The sequence below is a fragment of the Aythya ferina genome (assembly GCF_964211825.1).
Source record: "Aythya ferina genome assembly, chromosome: 15".
Classification (NCBI taxonomy): Eukaryota; Metazoa; Chordata; class Aves; order Anseriformes; family Anatidae; genus Aythya; species Aythya ferina.
The window spans coordinates 6,594,930-6,613,744 of NC_140314.1; the positions used below are offsets into that span (position 1 = coordinate 6,594,930).

At 44.3% G+C, this 18,815-nt stretch overlaps 1 protein-coding gene across 1 annotated transcript in view; it reads right to left on the reverse strand.

Annotated features, from left to right (window-relative positions):
- The window catches only part of FAM20C (FAM20C golgi associated secretory pathway kinase), a 57,506-nt gene extending 39,275 nt beyond the window's left edge, over window positions 1–18,231 (reverse strand). Inside the window, exons 1-3 of the mRNA XM_084536298.1 lie at window positions 17,580–18,231; window positions 15,617–15,789; window positions 6,575–6,653 (exon numbers count right to left, since the gene is read on the reverse strand). Of these exons, the coding sequence (XP_084392424.1) occupies window positions 6,575–6,653; window positions 15,617–15,789; window positions 17,580–18,094 (767 nt within the window). The 5' untranslated portion in view covers window positions 18,095–18,231. The remainder of the gene's footprint in view (window positions 1–6,574; window positions 6,654–15,616; window positions 15,790–17,579) is intronic.
- Window positions 18,232–18,815: the final 584 nt, after the last annotated feature.

Below are 18,815 nucleotides of genomic sequence, written 5' to 3' on the forward strand. Positions count from 1 at the left end.
ACTGACGGCTGTGGAAAGCAGCCCTCAGCCCCCTGGTATGGAATGGACTGAACCCCACAGACGAGGTGGCACCCAGCATGACACCACTGGGACACTTATTGCCCCATCCCACCACTGGGCAGCTCAGCTCGGGACAACACAGCAGATCCGCAGCCAAAAAATGGAAAAGAGGTTTGTTTTCCCTGCCCTGGCTGGTGAAACACTGCTGTCATGCATCCCTACAGACCCTAATCAGAGTGGACAACCTTTGAGCTACCTGGACTTTGCAGACTTTGACTCTGGGGTCATTTCATAAACACACTTGCAGAATTGGAGAACAGATTGCTCTTGGGCTGGATGGGATTGATCAATATTTCAGGCAGCAGTTGCTGAACTGTGGCAAGGGGAAATGCAGCACGCACTGGCAGACAGAAGACTGAGTTTCATTGCTGTCCAGGGCTATCAGTCAGCATCAATCCCCATCCAACTCCCCTTGAAGTCAGTGCAAATTTTCCAATTTGCATAAATGAGACTTGGACCACAGGCACTGCTGAGTGCTAAAACACAATTTGCATTGAAATACTGAAGTATGTTCTGATGAACGGGATTAGTTATAAAAGAGAAGAGCAATTCATGCATAATACACAGAAAGTTGAAGAACCAAAATACTACATGGCAACCTCTACTTTAGGACCACATTCAGATTTCATGCATTTCAAATTTCGAGTGATATAATTCATCCAGCTTACTCCACGTTTATTCCTGATGTAATCACAATCAGAATCTGCCTGTCAGTCTGAGTCAGGTAAACATTTCAGCAGGGATTTGGTAGGCAAGGATTTGAACGTATCTTTTAAAAGCCCAAAATCTCATGGATGAGGTCCACAGAATATCTGATTATTGTTTGTTACTTTGAGCAGCAGAAAAGCGTTTCTTCTTCATGACGCAATGAGACAGCACTCCTCTCAGTTTAAAATACACTTATATAAACTAAACACTGGGATTACTAACATCAGCCTTTCCCACCGGTTTATTCAGTCTTGGGTCTCCAATAACACACCTCGCACAAAACCAGAGATCTCCAGGGAGTTGTGCAGTAAAACAGTTTAAGGACAAAAACCAAGTGACAATCCCAACTGGCCAGGTTCGTACTTTGACGAGCATCTGCTCTGTTGGGTTTCACACGGCACATTCCAGCGTGCCCAAGTGTTAATCCTGGAAGGCTTCTAGAATAGCAGCTACTGTATGCATATCTCACTTCTGTAGCCGCTCAGAGAAAACATTGCAATTTGATTTAATTGCCATGTTGACTTATAACAGTATGTTTATACTGGATGCCTGCCAGCTGAAATGCAACAGGTTTGCAAAATGTATTTCCTCAAAACAGCATGATATGCAATGTAATAAGGAAAGCAATCTTCCAGCCGCCCTGATGCTGAAGTTCATTTCAACTCCTCTGACTTGGAAGCAATGCTACCAAGTCAGAAGAATTACACCGGGCTAATTGATATGATAATCAGGCCTAGAGGCTGCCTTTCACAGGTACAACAGCCACACTGCAGCTTTAGGAAGGGAATATGACTGTAGGAAATGAAGGCGATTAACAGTTGTTTGTATTACGAGGGTTGTTTGCCCTATTTAATATCCCTATCAAAAGATGCATTATTTGTTGAACACTCCAAAAAGGAAATCAAAGAGAAACTTCAAGAATGCTGATAATGCTTTGTCTCTATAAGTACGACATTTAAAAGACGATAAAAAGCTGTGCTTTGCCAATCGAAACAAATATATTATCTCTCCCATGACCTTGGTTGCTAGATTTCAGCCCATCTAACAGCCCCCATGTCTTTGAGCTACAGGAACATTACAGAAGCTAGAAGGCAAGCGTGCTGGTTGTGTTCCTGTAAAGCACCTACTTTGTATGACGCCGTGGCTACCATCTTATCTGGAAGTTGGCACTGGGATGGGTCACGACTTTGAGAGCTGCAGAAGCAAGGAGACTTGTCTACAGTGGAAAAGTGCCCCCTGCTAGCCAACGCTCCAGCAAAATGGGTCTCAGTGTGACGCATTTCTTCTGTAAAGTTCCAAAGGAAAAGCTTCTGCAGTTAAATTGTTAAATTGCAATCAATATTTATCTTGCAAAATACAAGAGACCAATGGCACTGTTGCGCAGTGCACTCACAGCAGCGAGTTTCAGGAGGAATAACAGGGGCAAAGGGTACAAACACAGCGGTCAGCAAGGTTGGATCAGTTTATAGATGAAATTTCATGAGATGATTACCTGTGATTCAAGGAATCTGGATTTTGCGACCCTAAAAGTCTCCTCTGCCCTGATATCACCCTGATGCTAATTAGTTCTACTTTATTAAAGACTGTAACTGCAAGCAGCAGACACTGAAAGAAGCAGCCACGTGGCTCTTACCAATCCTGCACTGGGACTTGTAAAAACAGAAGGAGAAAAGAAAAAAGATGTTAAAAATATCAGGAATAATCTGAAGTTGGAACAGAACTGGCTTTAATCTCAGTTTCAGTCAAAACTGAGTTCATAAGATACAGTAGTATTTCTTCAAATAGAACAAATGAACCTCAAAGATTTTCTAATGAATACCCTTTCTACACATTTGTACAAAGCAGCCTATAAAACTGGGAATGAGAAATGCCATTGTTAAAAACATACCACTGGACACTTTTCTCACAACTCCTATAACAGGATATCATTTTCTATTTGATTCTATTTGGCTTCTCCATAAGGAACTGTAAAAATCTCTCTGAAAATCCTGGCATCAATAGGAGTCCTGACACTGACTCTGCTGGAGCAGAATCTCCCCCTTCAAGAATAAAGCCTTGGGAGGAAAAAAAAAAAAAAAAGTGTGTTGGTTTTGTTGCTGAGCCAGCTATTTAACTCCACCAGCTAGCAGAAACAAAGGGAAACCAAATAAAACTATAAAGCACATGTTCTTTTTGGACAAATAAGCCAAAACCCTTTGAAATTTATGGCTCTACACCATCTCTACCTGCTAAGTCATACAAAAAGCTGTGGCTGCAGATACCAGCGATCATGTAAATAAATTTTATTATGTTCTACAATACTAATATGGTTAGACACACTAATCATGGGAGAAGGGGAGGTTGCTATTTTTTTCCTGTCCCATATGGTAATAATCTTGTATGATTGAACTATTATGAGCTAAATAAAACTACACATTAACTGTAAGATACATTGCAAATACATTAAATCTTCCCTGGAGTTTTAGCAAATATTCGCTTTTTCTATGAGGCATTTGGAATTAGCAAAGGAATCTACACTGGGCCATATGATTTATAAATAGATTTGGCTTCCTCTGCAATCCTTTATGGGCAATTATTTCAGAAATTAAGATGCAGAGCCACAGATAAATAAAATAATTGCAGCTGATCAGGCTTTATTTACTGCTATCACATTTCCCTGACTGCTATGCTTCCCGCCTCTCATTTGCTCCACTACCCTGGATCGATGACCAGATGAAGAGTTGTCAGTTAATGTCAAACACTGAGCAAAAAAGGTGCCAAAGGTAGATTCTGTTTTCCCCATTTCCAACCCCTGTCTGTTTTTTTCCAGAGCTGGCTTGCTCTCTGGATAAATTCAACGTGGAATTAGGAGGCTGGGAAAGGGCAGCGCAAGGCCGATGAGTTCTGCAGGGTTTCAAGTGACTTGCCAGGGACTTGTTTTGCTGCCACTCCTTCAGAAATCACTGCTTGAAGTCTGGAGAACTGCCCTTCCACGAGCAGACACCTGGCTGTGTCAGGCAAGGGTTTCCATGGACTCCCCGTTCTGCAGCTATCCTGCTCAAAAAGGGTATTCAGTTTGGAAGGTGCTGAGTACAGCTTTGTATAGCAAAAACAGCTTTCCAGGTAAATTAAATTAATTGACACCAAGTAAAGACTGGCCTCACACCTGCATATTACCCTTGGTGGACCTCACACCATTCGGTTTTCAGCACTTCAGATCCCGGACAGGGTAGAAAACACAGGTTTATCAGTTTTCCTTATGATCAAGCTTGAAATCCTACTAATGCCAACTCTATTCTCCAAAAAACTTTGGAGCAGTTCAGTTCAACAGAGATGTAACTCCTACGGCCTCCCCCAGCACTGAAGGGACAAACTCAGGCCCCAGTCTTCACAGAATCATAACGTTTCATGCTCCCCAAATTAAATTATTACCTTTTTTAATGATGCTTGCACCATCAGTGTTGATGGCCAGACTACACTTAGGAGACATGTGGCCCTGACTGGTGACTCTCCTATAGCCTCCTGCCCTCAGAAGGCACAGCCAGCTTTGTGAAGCCTGGATCAGAACAGCATCCTGCAGAAAAGAGGGAGCACCAGAAGCAGCCTGGGAGGTGCCTAGGGACTCGGTAAGGTCTTGCAAGAAGTCTCGTAGCTTTTCTTTTATTCTTTTTCAGTTCAAGACCACTTATTTTTGTATCAAGAATGGATGCTACAAACACTTCCAAGAACTTCATCAACAAACGTTCGTAAGCTGGTGAAAGAGGCCAATGGGACCAGATGCCAAAGGAGCTAGGAAGATTTACGCTAGCTGAGCATCTGGCTCCCTGCTCACTGCTACCAGAATGAAGACAAATGCTTGCAAACATAGTTATTCAAAATCACTAATGTGCTCAGCAACGATCAGCACAAACACAGCAGTGTTGCTGCTGTAAGGTGTGGTGCCTGGGAACACAGCTGCTGAATGTTTGAATGCTGCTTTTTCCAGATGTGTATTTAATGCAAAGATCGGTGAGAAAATAGGGTGTTGCTGCCCTTTGAATCAAGCAAAGGGAATGATTAAGACATCATCATCTTTTGTTGTTGCACTGGTGGATGGTGGTAATTGCTTCTATACAGGAAAGTGGCTATACATCTATTGTCATCCATCATCTTGCCAAGGCTGTGTATAGTACAGTAGAAGCAGTAAAGTTTTGATTTAACCTCATTAGCATTCCTCGAATTACAATGTCATACCAATGATAAAGATTGAAATTATCTGCCTCTCAGCAAATGGAGAAGAAACAAATTTCACACTATGTAAAAAGCCACGGTAAAAACCATACTTCTTCCTAGTACTTAAAAGCTGCTCAAACCTGCTCAGTTGCTGATTTGCCACGTGGGACAGGAGACGACTAGGAATTGTGCTTAAATGCATCGAACTTGCAAATGTAGGGGGATGGACCCATGGAGTAATAGATCATGAAGTAAATGATCTAAGGATTCAGAGCAGAGGGCTGGGAGGGGAAGGGAAGATGCTGGAGTAGATGCTCTCTGATAGCACCTTGCCTCTAACTTCTATTATCTGTGATTCCTCTTGATTCCCCTAGGGAATTATGGTTCTACCAGAAGCATGGAGAAATTTGCATGGAACTGGGGAAATAACAGGGAGGCACCTGGCTTTTGCACAAATGCCTTGCAAGCTCACACGATTTCTGTGTGAATACCAGGACAAATGCACACAAGGTGAGTTCCTGCTCAAACTCGAAGGAATTAGGGACCAATTATTTGTCCCTCCTGGCAGTCAAAATAAGATTAAATAAAATCTGTACTTGTCTGAGGTCAGTCTACAGCAAAATCTATAGTAAAATTGGGAATTTATCTCAGTTGCCAGCCAGCAGCTTACCCCCTGAACTGTGTACCCCACTATAGCCATAACACAACACCAATACATACGTCAAACCACCCATTCTGAGTTACTCTACTCTTTTATGGACCATCCTAGAGGAAATTAATGGATCTTCCCTACAGTGGGAACAAAAGAAGGAAATGAATTTATTATTCCAGTGGTACCCTTGACACAGATATTGAGTAGCTTCATTAAACATTTTGCAGCCCCGAGCGTCTTTGCTAAACCCTCTACAATGAGCACAGAGTCATTTTCCTTATTACAACACAAGCATACAGGTCAGGATTCAGAACTCATTTACATCTGCTTTATATCTGAATTATCTCTCTGATCTCAGTGGAGTCTGGCCATCCTGATACTGGTGCAAAATCAAGTCTGTATCATCCCAGTCCTTCCCCTTCTCTCTAGATTATCTTGCAGCATCACTCTCAAATTTCACAAAGTCAGCATAGCCACAGCCAAATGACTAACGCAGCCCTTTAATACAAATAACAATAAATCAATGGATTAAATTATAATTTATCACACAAATGCTTTTTAGGTCTTCCCAAAGCTATTCTGAACCATCTCTCATATCTAGTCATATTCCTTGGGGGGAAACTAACACTAGATAGAGCTCAGGCCTGCAGAGTAAGATTACATAAGAAAGAAATGCTGAAAACACGCTATATTTATGATGGGAGATTTCACAGAGATCTGAATAACATTCCTGAGAAGACTGTAATGTATATAAGAAGCCTCTTCAGTATCTCTTTCAAAGACCAGTCCAGCAAGACAAGGTTTCACTACAGCCCGAAGCTCTACATCCAGCAGCAAATCTAGAGAACTAGCCACACCAACCCTGAGCAATACTAGAGCAAACTTCTAATGGCTGAGAAAATGACAACAGAATATTCCACCACAATTTCACATTACAACACAGCCAGACGTTTTTTCACTTACTTCATTGGTTTGAACAATGCCTGTCCATAATTCTGGAACGTCATGATCAGCTTCAGTTGGGTGCCTCCTGATTTCATTGCTGTGGGAAAAAACAAAACCACTTTAAAATGTTACATATGGGTCTACTTACATTCAGCTTCCTTGAAACAAACCCACATATCTTTGCTCTGGATTATATGCAGCACTGCAATATCTGAGCACCAAGAAGGGTAATACTAACTGGACAAGAATTTTCAAAAATTATTCAGTCGGTACAGTGTACATGGGACAGCTTTGAGCTGATGACTAGGACTAAAAATGGATGTATGAACACCACAAGCACCTTAACTGAACAGCATGTACAGGAATAGCTCATTGGAGCCTTGTTTTCTCTATCTTCAACAACTTTTGGACTTTCTGCTAACAAGGGACACACATTGGGAAAGGAAATAGGATGTCTTCAAAGACAACTGTGGCTGGGATTACAGTGAGACGCGCAGCAGACATCTCCTTAATTAAAAGTATGAGCAGATACTAGAGCAATCTCTGATCTCTGCTGTGATTTTAATAATGACTGCTGAGCAGTAGAAATATGTAAATCCATCTCCTCTTTGTACAGTGGAGATTTATCCAAGCCCATCCACTAACTTCCAGGGGATCCCAAGGTGGTTCCTACATGTGAGCAGAGCTGTGCAGAGAGGGTCGCTGGCTCATTTGGGGGGGCAGGAGAGGACACGTGGGGGTGGCAGGTGCCGTCCACACCGTGCACTAAGGGCTCTATCTGCTCAAACGCTGAATGCACTCCCTTCCCAGCTGGGAGCTAATAGGAATTTAAGACTGACATTCATTCATACCAATCTGTACAATTTGGACAATATCATGTTAACAGCCAGATTATAGTGTTTTTAAAGCCAGAGTCTTTTTTTTTTTTTTAATGTAAGAGTTCCTAAAACGCATTTGACTTGATGATAAGGTTACTAAAAGTGGTAAATATATACTTTGGCAAACCAGCTGCTTTTTCACAATCTCAATCAAAACTGCTTTGAATAAATGAAATGACCCATAGAATGACTCTTTAATTCACTTCAGCATTTGGAGAGCCATGTCAGTCCTGTCTGTGGGGATGAGTCAGGCCTTTCAAAATGCTTCCCACGAATGATCAGATAATCGATCCCTTTCTTTGCAGTTCTGACAAAACCTGTGTCAATGGAGAACTACACAAATGTCAAGTTACCTTGCTCCGTAAATTTTGGCTTACAGCTGCCCTTGTTTCACCTATATAACTCGCACATTTTCTTCATCTAACCAACACCATTAACCACACCTCCTTTTTAATTACTCCTCACTGTGCTTTATTACTGATAGGTCACCGTCTCTCTTCCAACCCTTGTAATCCATATTTTTGCAACAAAATACTATGCAAATCTGGTCAGTCTGATTCTCCTTCCACTAGAATAAAATCCCTCCTGCCTTGCTGTTTTGCTGACCCCTGCCTTCTCCTACATTACCAATTTATCCCAAAGGAACATATAAATAATTAGAAATTAAAGGGCATCAAATAACTTGTACTGAACAGGTAAAGCAGAAGCATGTGGTTTTCATATACTAAACTCCCTCTCTTGTGCAGAGCAGGTCAGTTGATCTGCACCAGAGGGAAGGACTTGGCTCCTTCTTCTACCTAGCCCAAAGCCTGAAGGCAAAGTAGAAGCAACAACCCCCCAGCCAAAAACATATATGTGCTGCCCTAGGACCATCTCAGCCTAGCCATTCACTCTGGAAATGCTCCTGGATGGTTTGAACAGCAGAATCGAGGTGGAACTGCCCTTGCTTCATGCCCACATAGATCTACAGCCATGCCATGGGCCTTCCCTGCCCAGCTGCTGCCAAAGGTGCAGAATTTGCCTGGCTTTTTAAGGCATAACCTGCACTTGCACCCCTGCTCATGTGGGATAGCTCCATATAGGTCAGCAATGTCAGTCCCAGTACCAAAGGGCAGATTTGTGTCAGGTGTAACGCTCCCCAGCTCCACCACTCTCAACAGAGCTGCTTGCAAACGGCTCACACCAACTGAAAACAATGTTTGTTTGTTTGTTAATCTAAAATTTATACAATTTCTTCTTTTTGGTTTAACTATGAGGAGCTTAGGGCTTAGACCTTGACTCCCTCTACGCCTTCAGACATGTATGTCTAAAATGTAGCAAATATCCCATAAGCCCATCAGAGAAAAGGGAAGGATAGAGCCTATTTTGAGGTACAGCTAGGAAGCCAAGGCTTTGGGAAACCACAGCAATGCAAAGAAGAAAAAAGGATGTTCCAGCATGCCTATTTCTAAGCACAAAGCTTCAGATACATTAAGCCGACTGGTTTCTCAGCAAATTGAAGCCACTCGACAGATAATGATTTTGTTAGCAGCCGAACTCAACAATGAGTGTGTCATCACCGAGAAGGGAAATGTATGAAGAAGATTAACAATTCAGCATAATTCTTCCATGAGACACAAAGGCCTGGTTTCCTGTCAGAAAGAATTGAGCTGAAGTAAGACAAAAACATCTCCCTGGTCTTTTAAGATCCATCTTATTGTATTGCCTTAATTGGTTGCAATAGCAGCCTCGACCAAACACGAGTTTTGCTGGGATGCTGTCCTCCTGCTGCTGCCAGGAGAAAACTTCGCGCCTCCCCGAAGCAGAGGGTGACATCGGTGGGAGCGGCGCTGCATCGTGCCTCGTGGCAGGGCATGCTGGCAGCCGCGTGCACCATGGACAACACCACATGCCAGAGCTCAGTGCTGGCTTCCCTCCACACACTCTGGGCTCACACGCAGCTATTCCCACTTCAGCCGGTTGTTCTGTGCTGTAGATGTGCTGGGCAGGCTGGTGGGGATTCAAAGAGGCCCTGCAAGGCCAACACCTACTGCTGTACTCCCTGCACTGAAGGAAACACCTGGTGCTGGGCCCGCCAAACTGAAGAAGATCCTTCATGCATCTCTACATGACACAGATTTGGGAGCGGGGCCTGAGGAAGGCCACCAGCTGCCCAGGGTGCCCAGCTCCTGGGGGTGGCAGTGCTGGAGAAGAGCAGGTCTCTCTGGAGATGACTTACTTGGACTTCTAGGTCTGGTACACTCCTTGTTCCTTCATGTTACATCTGCATACTAGCTTCCCTCTTGTTTTCTGAGCTGTTTTCCTTCAGGATCTCCCCTTCCTGCTCACACCTCAGTTAGACATGTCCCTCTGGCCATGACGACCCAACAGCAGGAGCCCCGTCACCTCCCAGGCACTGAGCCTGGACAACATGGTTTGGTATCTGGAGACGCCCTTGTGCTGTCACCTACTGCCCACATGAACACTTCTGAAGAATTTATAATACCCTGGAGCAGAACACACAATTTTCTGAAAAATTGGAAGACACTACACCATTGCAAACTGTCATGGCTACAATCAGCAGGCTTAGATATTTTTAAGAGGGTCTTACATGCTGCTCTGACTCCAAAGGGAACCTTTAATCATGCTCTGAATTTATGTTTTTTGTTTAAGGTTTCTGCATGAACTGTAACATCACAGGTCATGAGCAGCTTTGGGAAAATAATATAGGTACCTCAAATTCTCTCTTATACACCTCCTGGACATGCTGGCAAAGCATTAGAAACAAATCCCAATGCAACCATTATTTCTAATTTCAAGGCTACTCAAAGTCTCTCTTTTCCCCCCAAAGTAGAAAGCAAAAGAATGCAATGTTAACCTTTCCTGTTAACCCAGGGCAAGAGCTTGTGGATGTGATTAGAAATCTTCCTAACTTCAGAAGGCTTTGCAAAAAACTCCCTGAGATATCCTTTTGCTTGTGTGTCTGAGAGATTAGGGTTTTGTCCAAAGATCAGTGATATCGGTGAGATTCTTTCTGTTTTCTCTGATGGACTTTGGAAAAAGCCTCTAAAAATCTCTTCTTCATTTACATCTAAAGAGAGCGTTGGCACAGTACATAACATGTCTGCTCCTTCCCCCATCTTGTCCTCTCCCATTCCTTCTGAAAAGTCATCAGTACACAACCTGAATTCCCCTTCCAACCCAAGGATACCATCAATATAAAAGAAGTACTACCAATTATCTCTCAAGCATGTTTTTATACCTGTATGCTAATTGAGTTCTAGCTCCCTCTTCTAAAGCATTTGGTACAAACTCTGGTAGGGACCCAATGCTGCCCAAAGTGATTTGACTCAGAAGGACTTGGAATTGGAATTGATCTGGTTTTCCAGCTCCTCAATTTTTCTGTAGTACTCTCATCTCTAGAGTGTATGCTCTTCTGATGGAGAGAAAAGGTCCCAATGGGACCTTTGAACTTTTTTTTTTTTTTTTTGGTCAGAGTCCAACAAACATTTGAAAATGTATTTATTTATGCAATGCTAATGCCTGAGCAGTGAGGTCCAGTCAAAGCCTGGGATGCACAAATGTCTGAAACAAAAGTTCAGATTCATTTTGGATTCCTATTTATAGACCAAGCTTAAATCTAGCATAAACATGTTGATTGGCTTTAACAAGCAATACTCTGCCCCAGGCTAGAGACATGGCCCCATACAAGCGGTAAAGAACAGATTTCAAAATAAATTCAAACTCTCATCATCTCTTAATTTGTTCTTGCTCAGCCAATTCTGCTAACTTGTTTTTAAAGACCTTTCTTCCTTCAGTCAAGATAGTATAGACTTCTGGAGGGGAAGAGATCCGCAAAACCATTCAAAGACCTTGTTGTACATTTTAAGTCCCCTCCTTTCATCTGGAACTGTACATTTAATCAATCTGTTGACTCTTGGCAGAATCACTGTTTCCTTATACAGTAAATCAATGGTGCTATAATTCATTATGTTTTTCAAACGTTCTCAGCAGCACTATTTTTTCTTTCCTTTGGATGAGATTTTTATAATTTCCTTTAGTACCGGAATTTAGGTTCAATATTTAGTGTCTTGTCTTTTTTTTTTTTTTTCCTGACTTGAAGCAGAGTCCACCTTACTTAATTGCAGCATTTCTTCACTGCATGAGTAATCTTGTGTGCTTGCTTTCTAATTACTGTCTGTACAAACTGAAGGCATTGCAGGCTCATAAATGAACTCAGTCAGGTAATGTTTCCAAACCTTTCCAGCCAGAGAATTTAAAGAATCAAAAAATAAAACCCAACTAACTAAGCCCAGCAAACACAAAAGCCTGTTCTGCTCAACTGCAGTCCGACAGCACAGCGCTTCTGGACAGAAATACAAGAGAGATGAAGACTACACTGTCTCTACAATGCACCATGCCATATTCATTGGTAAATTGCTGACAGTGCTGCCACAATTATGCACAGACATTTTGTAAATATGCAAGAAAACAGATAACTATGGTTATTTATGCATGCAATAAACAGTTATGAAAGGCAAACAAAATGTGCAGTTGCCTGTGCATGTGCTTCTTCTGAAAACTGTTTCAGTGCTCAATGGAAAACAATTCTCTCTAGGCTCCTATTTATGGCGGGAGGAAATTTTCACTGAATTAAATCAAATTAAGAGCTATCCCTTTATGCTGCACAAAATGAATAGGAAATACTTATATTGATGCAGGGCACAGAACACATCCTCAGCTTAAAAGCTCTCAGTAACCCTGTCCTTTCCAAGGCCAGCTCTAGGTGTCACTGTGGGAGCTGAATGTGATACTCCTTCCCATCCATGGATTTGTTCCATTTAAACTTCAACATCAAGAAAATGTCACCTTGGTGCTCCCTGCTCTTGGGAATTGCTTCTGTCACCGTTTTCATTTTAAAACAACACTGCACATTACAGAGTCGTGTGAGCTGTTCTGATAGATGGTGCAGGATCAGTCTGGTCACCACTCTCCCCCATAAATAATGCAAGCAGAGCAGAGAAATTACGACGTGGCTAAGAAAGCTGTTTAGCTGCAGTTTGGATCTAATTACTGAAGGTATCAAAAACCCACACAGCAAATCACCTAATTCTATTAGAGCCACAGCAAATCTGAACAGTGGGAAAAGACTGGACAAAGCAATATTCTGTTTCATGTAATACATGTAAGCCTGTATATCTAATTGTCCTGCTTGCAAAAAGAAGCCTGAAGATTTAGTGTTATGAAGATTCCTATTTATTTTGTACTTCTAACCTAGAATATTTGCAGCTAACCTAAAAAAAAAAAAAAAAAAAAAAAAGCACAGAAGGCAAAACAATAAAAAACAACCCTGCAGGAAAGAAAAAAATAACAACCAGACAAACTGGAAAATATGCAGGAATATGCAAAAGACTGTAAAAGTCCTATAAATGTTCTTTGGTCAAATATATTACTCTTTATTAATCAGCTTGCATGCTTTCGAATCCCTGCTGTGGCTCTGCAGTAAAGCTGAAAAATGGCAGATGTTATTTAAAAATATATATTTTTAAACACACAAAGAATTTGCAACATGAAGGAAAAGATGCTGCACTGTGTATTTTAAAACAAACAAACAAAAAAGTGTATTAACAAGATGCTCTTTCTTGTTTTGCAACCTGACTGAAAGCCCCTGAAATCCCACAGAGTCAGGCTGTGGATGCTACCAGCTAAATTCAGATCCTGACATCTTTACATAAGCAAAAGTCCCCTTCCACCTCCATCTACTTAATTTTAGACTGGGTTTTCTGTCCAGGAATCATTCCCTGACAGTTCCCACAGTGACTGATACCTATAGCTAAGGTACTTCATATTTTAGCTTATGGAAATAATACTGAATCACTGCTAGAAACCATAGCTCTGTGTTTTTGTGCTAGAGGCATAAGAGGCCCTAAACTGTTGAAATACTAGCAAAGAGACAATCCCGTAGGAAATCATTGTTAACAATCATCAGTCTTCCTCTGCAGGCCTGTGGCACTTTCCCCCTGTTGATTTCAAAGCTCTATCAAAATCATAATTAATGAAAACCTCACGACACATCTATATGACACATTAGGTGAAATCATGGCCCCAGGGAAGTCAATGAACAAAAGTTCACTGACGTCACTGCGGTCAGGATTTCACTCCTATTTCTTATTACAACAATTTTGATGCCAGGTTAACTGAAGCATAGAGGGGTTAAGCAACATGCCCAGAAGCTTAGATCAAGCAAGAACGAGTACTAACTTATTATTTCTCATTCCCATCTCCCTTCTCCTACCAGCTTGTACGTCCCTACTTCAACCTTAACTGCTCAGAACTCTGCAGAAGGGACAGACCTCATAGCCCCAGTGCTGCTGAGTTTGCTGCAAATGCTGCTCTCCTCCTGCGCAGCCGATACTGCTCAGCTCCAAAGTGTACAAGAGGTAAAATGATATTGATACACCTAGCAGACGTGCAGTCTGAAACGCCGCTACAGCCCATGCATGTTGTGTACACCTCAATAGCTGAGCCAAAAGATGGTTTGGTTGAGCATCACCTCCACAAGGACCTGGGGACAGGCTGGTCACTGGTGCCCCAGGGCTCTGCTGCACTCTGCAGTGGGCAGGGAAGGGCACAGCCTGCGTCTCTTCCTCCTTTCTCTCAATGGACATGCTCTAAGTGCAATGCTAACAAGCCTGCCGGGAAAAGCTGGCTCAGTCCCCATTCACACGGGTCACTAACACTCCAGGAAACATTACGTGCGTCAAGGGGAAAATCAGACAGGCCAGGTCTGTCCCATGCCCTCGTTGCGCAGACTGCAGGAGCTCGGGCAGTGTGCTGCTACCTGCAGTGGCACGTCTGAGCCAGGGATGGGAAAATACATGGCTCGATTGTCACACCTGTGCTCCCTAATTAATCATTCCAATCCAGAGCTGTAGGAACAGAGAACCCAGCACATGTTAATAAATGAGCCTGTGTTTGTCCTCTTTCATGAGCCCAGGTGTCCACTGGCCCCTTCCATCCAAGATGGGGGATGGCAGCTGGGCACCACAAACTGCTTTATGCGAAGCCTGGCAGAGCTCAGAGCTGAGCACAGCCAAGCAGCAGCTCGATTCACAGGGCAAAGCTCTCCCATGACATTCCACCTTTCCCACCTACTCCATCCAGATCAGCCCACTCTTGACGACCAAGAAGCTCCCTTTTTCCTGCCCAGGAGTTGCTGAGATTCACATGATGGAAAATTCAAACCTTCGGCCTGCTCGGTGCTATTCTTGCAGGGACCATTTCCTGCTGAAGCCAGGGGAAATTTTGCCTTGCAGGGTTAAAGACCTGGTGACCTCATCCCGTGGTGGCAATGTACAATCAGCAGTTTTACAGAGCTCCTGCTATTTCATCCCTCTGAAACAGACTTAGCAACTTTGTGGTCAGCACAAGTAACTCCATTTTCTCTGCGACCGGTGAAAACTGCTGGCTATGCTGCAGCTCTCTACCTCTACAAAACCACGGGGTGTGTGTTTGTTTAGTATCCCAGGGCTTTCGTTCAGGGCTGTGGGTTGTTTTTTTTTTGGCTCCCTGCACAGCTACGCAGCTAAATTCGAAGAGACACACACTGTCATTAAACAGCCCTGGAGAAAAAAACAAACTCTGTCACCTTGTTTAACCGGAGCCAAAGGTTGACACAGGCATATCCCTGCTGTGGATTTACAAGCAGAATAGAGCTGAGCCATGCCCAGGGAGGCTGCAGCTCCGCTGAGCCGCAGAGCCCCGCGGCGCCGGATGCTCCCGCAGCCATCGCTGCAGGGCTGCAGGTCAGCTGCCTCCCTCCTTCCTCCAGACGCAGCCTTTTAAATAATGATCAGCTAATAATGCAGATCTAGTGCTGCTAGGATGCTGTCTCCTTTTGGCCATCCTTTTTTTCATTATCCCTTTTTTTTTTTTTTTTAAATAGGGCACTCTCAGCCTGATAACTAAAAGATGTCTGAAATGAATGAGGTTTGCCTCGCTGGCAGACTTTTCAATTATTCAGGTAATACAGAGCTGGCAATATCTCTTTATGTTTAACAAGGAAAATGAACGCAGAAGTCAGGAAGCAATGTTGTAGGCACACCAGAGAAAAGCCATACAAAATATTCATTAATATTCAAGCAGCAATGAGATCCTGAACAACAAGCAAATAATCAAAAAAACAATATATGTCCAAACATACCAACACTGGTTATCTTTTGGGAGACCAGGTCTTGTAGTAAAGCCTCAATTGCAGGATTATGTCTGGAATACAACTCGTACCGATTAATGCCAATGTGGAATTTTAACCAGTTTGGGTAGGAGTCTATGGAGGTTTCTCCAGTTGGCAAAAATTCTTCATTATCTTCATTTTGCCTACCACCAAAAACAAGCAACAAAAAAGGAAAAAACATAAATGAGGAGTAAGAAATAATGTTACAGTTTGCAACTGGCATCAAGAAATAAAGCTTCAGGAGGTGACAGCATGGAAGCGCAGAGCTCTACAAGGTAGGAAAAGATCCCAGCCTGTCCCTGTGCCCGCTGCATGCCAGGAGCCCACTCCCACCCAGGGCCAGGGTGGCCGGATCTTCACCTCTGCTCCTCACGCCTGATTTAATGCCCAAAAGTCAGGAGGAAAATTCAGAGTGACATCACTGAGCACTAGCAGAGGTCCTTATACAGCTGAAACATGGGGCTGCAAGGTTTATATCGTATTTACATTGCATTATGTACAAACATCTTTTACAAGTTTGACCCAAAGGAAAGCATCACCCTGAACTTTTATTTAACAGGAAGCTGGGTCTGGAAGCTGACAGTGCAGCAGGAACTTGACCTGTTGTACCAAATGTTCCCACTCTCTCTCTCCTTCTTCTTTTTTAAACACAGAGAATGAGAAGAAAACAGATCACTCTGAACCAGTCACTAAAGAAAAACTCTGGGTGGTTATGCCCCTTCCTTAGGGGTAAGATATTATTACAGAAAAGGATGGTTAGGCTGACTTTCAACTCCTACATTTCATGTTAGTTCTGTGAACTTTCGCTGCAGCCAAGGAAAAAAAGGCACAAAAGGCAGCTGCACTGTGGAGGTCAGGGATATTTTTGCTCTTCACCTATTTGACACAGTCACATATCTTCCATCCAGAGGTCCTCTGTGGTTTTAGTCATCTCCAGATGTTCATAATTTTGTGACTTTTATTTCTTTTTTTTTTTTCTCAGAGTAACCAGAACTTCTTCAGGTATTTCACTTCACAGTCACTTTGGATTATAAAGCAGAAGGGGCCTGGACCATTCACATGCATACGGGACAGAAATCAGAAATATTTATCCTCCCTTTCTGAGGATTTAGATCATGCTGGCTGCTCTGCGGCTTTACAGAGCTTTTGTATGGTACAATGCAGCTGTTTAAACATTACAATGTCGGTGTGTTTGGAAGAGGGTGCTGTTGTATTAGACAAGCCTTTTGATTTTTCAGTCATTGAAATTTTGCAGCGTTCCTTACAAGCCAACAGGGCAAATGATTCACAGAGGCAAGTCAGTGCTTTGAAGGCCGGAGAGCAGCAGAGGTGCCGGGACACTGGGAATTAATTGAGGATGAAAAATGTGGCACAGATCAGATCCTGAAGGCAGAAATACCTGCTAGGGTGGATGCCTTTGTGATACCAGACCTTGCTTTTGAGAAAAGTTAATATGCTGCTGCCTGGCCTCATTGCTCAGTCCCCGCTCCTCTGAGCAGAGACTGGGAAGGTGCTGGAGCAGGAGGATCACTTAGAGCCTGACCCCATTTTTACGCTGTTTTTCCAGCAGCATCTGCCTCAGGCTACAGCCAGAGACAGCATATAGGGGCACGGGGACCCTGTGGTCCCAGCACTCCAGCCTTCTTGTTCTCATGTGTTATATCCCGCATTTTGTTGCATTTTTCGGAGGAAAACAACCGGCCAACCCCATGGACGATTCTCTTCCCCCTCTCCCACCGGCGACACCCGGCTGCCTCCCTCACCCTCCTCCTCTTCCGAACCACCCATCACCCCAACCCCCGAGCACTGCGGGCCGAAGACCAACCCTACAAACCCCAAAGCGGGGACCCAGCGCCCCATTCCCACACCGACCCCAAGCCTCCCCTCTCGCTGGGGGGGCACCCAGGGTCGAGCCCCCCGCCCCGTTACTCACCACTCGGGCTGCTCGGCCGCCCGCGGGTTGAACCTGATGTCGCTGTTGACATTGAAGAGGAGGTCGCCGTCGGCCAGCGGGGGCAGGGCGGCGCGGTAGAGCGGGTGCTGGAAGAGGGCGGCCAACGGGGCGGCGGCGGCGGCGGTGGAGGAGCCGGGGGGCGGCGGGCGCGGCGCCCCGGGAGCTATGAGGCGCCTCGGCCTCGCCGCCGCCGCCGGCCCCCCGCCGTCCGCCGCTTTCTCCGCCGCCTCCCGCGACTGGGAGGAGAGGTTGGAGGCCGGCTCGGCGCTGAAGTCCTGCAGGATCCGCAGCGTGTGCTTGCTGGGCCAACGCGGGGCGGCGCGGGGCGGCGGGGCGGCGGCGGCGGCGGGCGGCGGGCAGGAGCAAGCGGGGCGGCCCTCGGCCCCCCGGCGCTCCAGGCGCGGCAGCAGGTCGATCATGATGTGCATGGTGCAGGCGACGAGGAACACCATGAGGATCAGCAGGCGGAATTTGCGGACCAGGAGCATTTTCATGGCCGGGGATGAGGCTCTGGAATTAGCCGGGGAAGGGGGAGGGAGGGGAGGCTGCCGGGGTCTCTCGCGGAAAAAGGCCGGGCGGGCGTGGGGCTCGCTGCAACCCCCCCGGGGCCGCTTCGGTTTTCTCCCTTCGGGTCGGGCGGCGGGCGATCAAGTCCGTAAAGTTACCTCCATAGGCGCCGCGGAACGCACAGGCTAAAAACAATAGGTCCTCATGTCTCAGGAGCATCAAGAACTTAGGAGGGGGGGAGGGAAAAAAAAAAAAAAAAAAAAACAGGAAAAAAAAAAAAGATAATAATAATAATAATAAAAAAAAAAAAAGTGCACCGGTCCGAGCCTTTAAAATCAATAGGAAAACAAAGCCGGCGGCGTTGCAATTTATAAAGCCATCTGTTCACGATTTCTCTCTCTTTTTATTACAGGGATCACAACAAATAGGGAAAACTGGTTCTTGAAGAGAAACCAGCATCTGACGCTAGCTCGGATTAAATAATAACAATAATAATAATAAAAAAAAATGGGGAGGGAGGGGGGAAGAATAATATTAAGAAAACCTGTACAGAAAGGCGACAGAAGAAAAAAAATCATCCATAATATTTGGCTGTGCAGGAAACGCTGACTCCCTTCCTTTGAATTTGACCAGTGATGCAGCAGAAGCGCTCTCCCGCTCGCTGTCGCTCCCTCTCTTCTGTGAGACTGTTTAAGAACATTGGCTGGA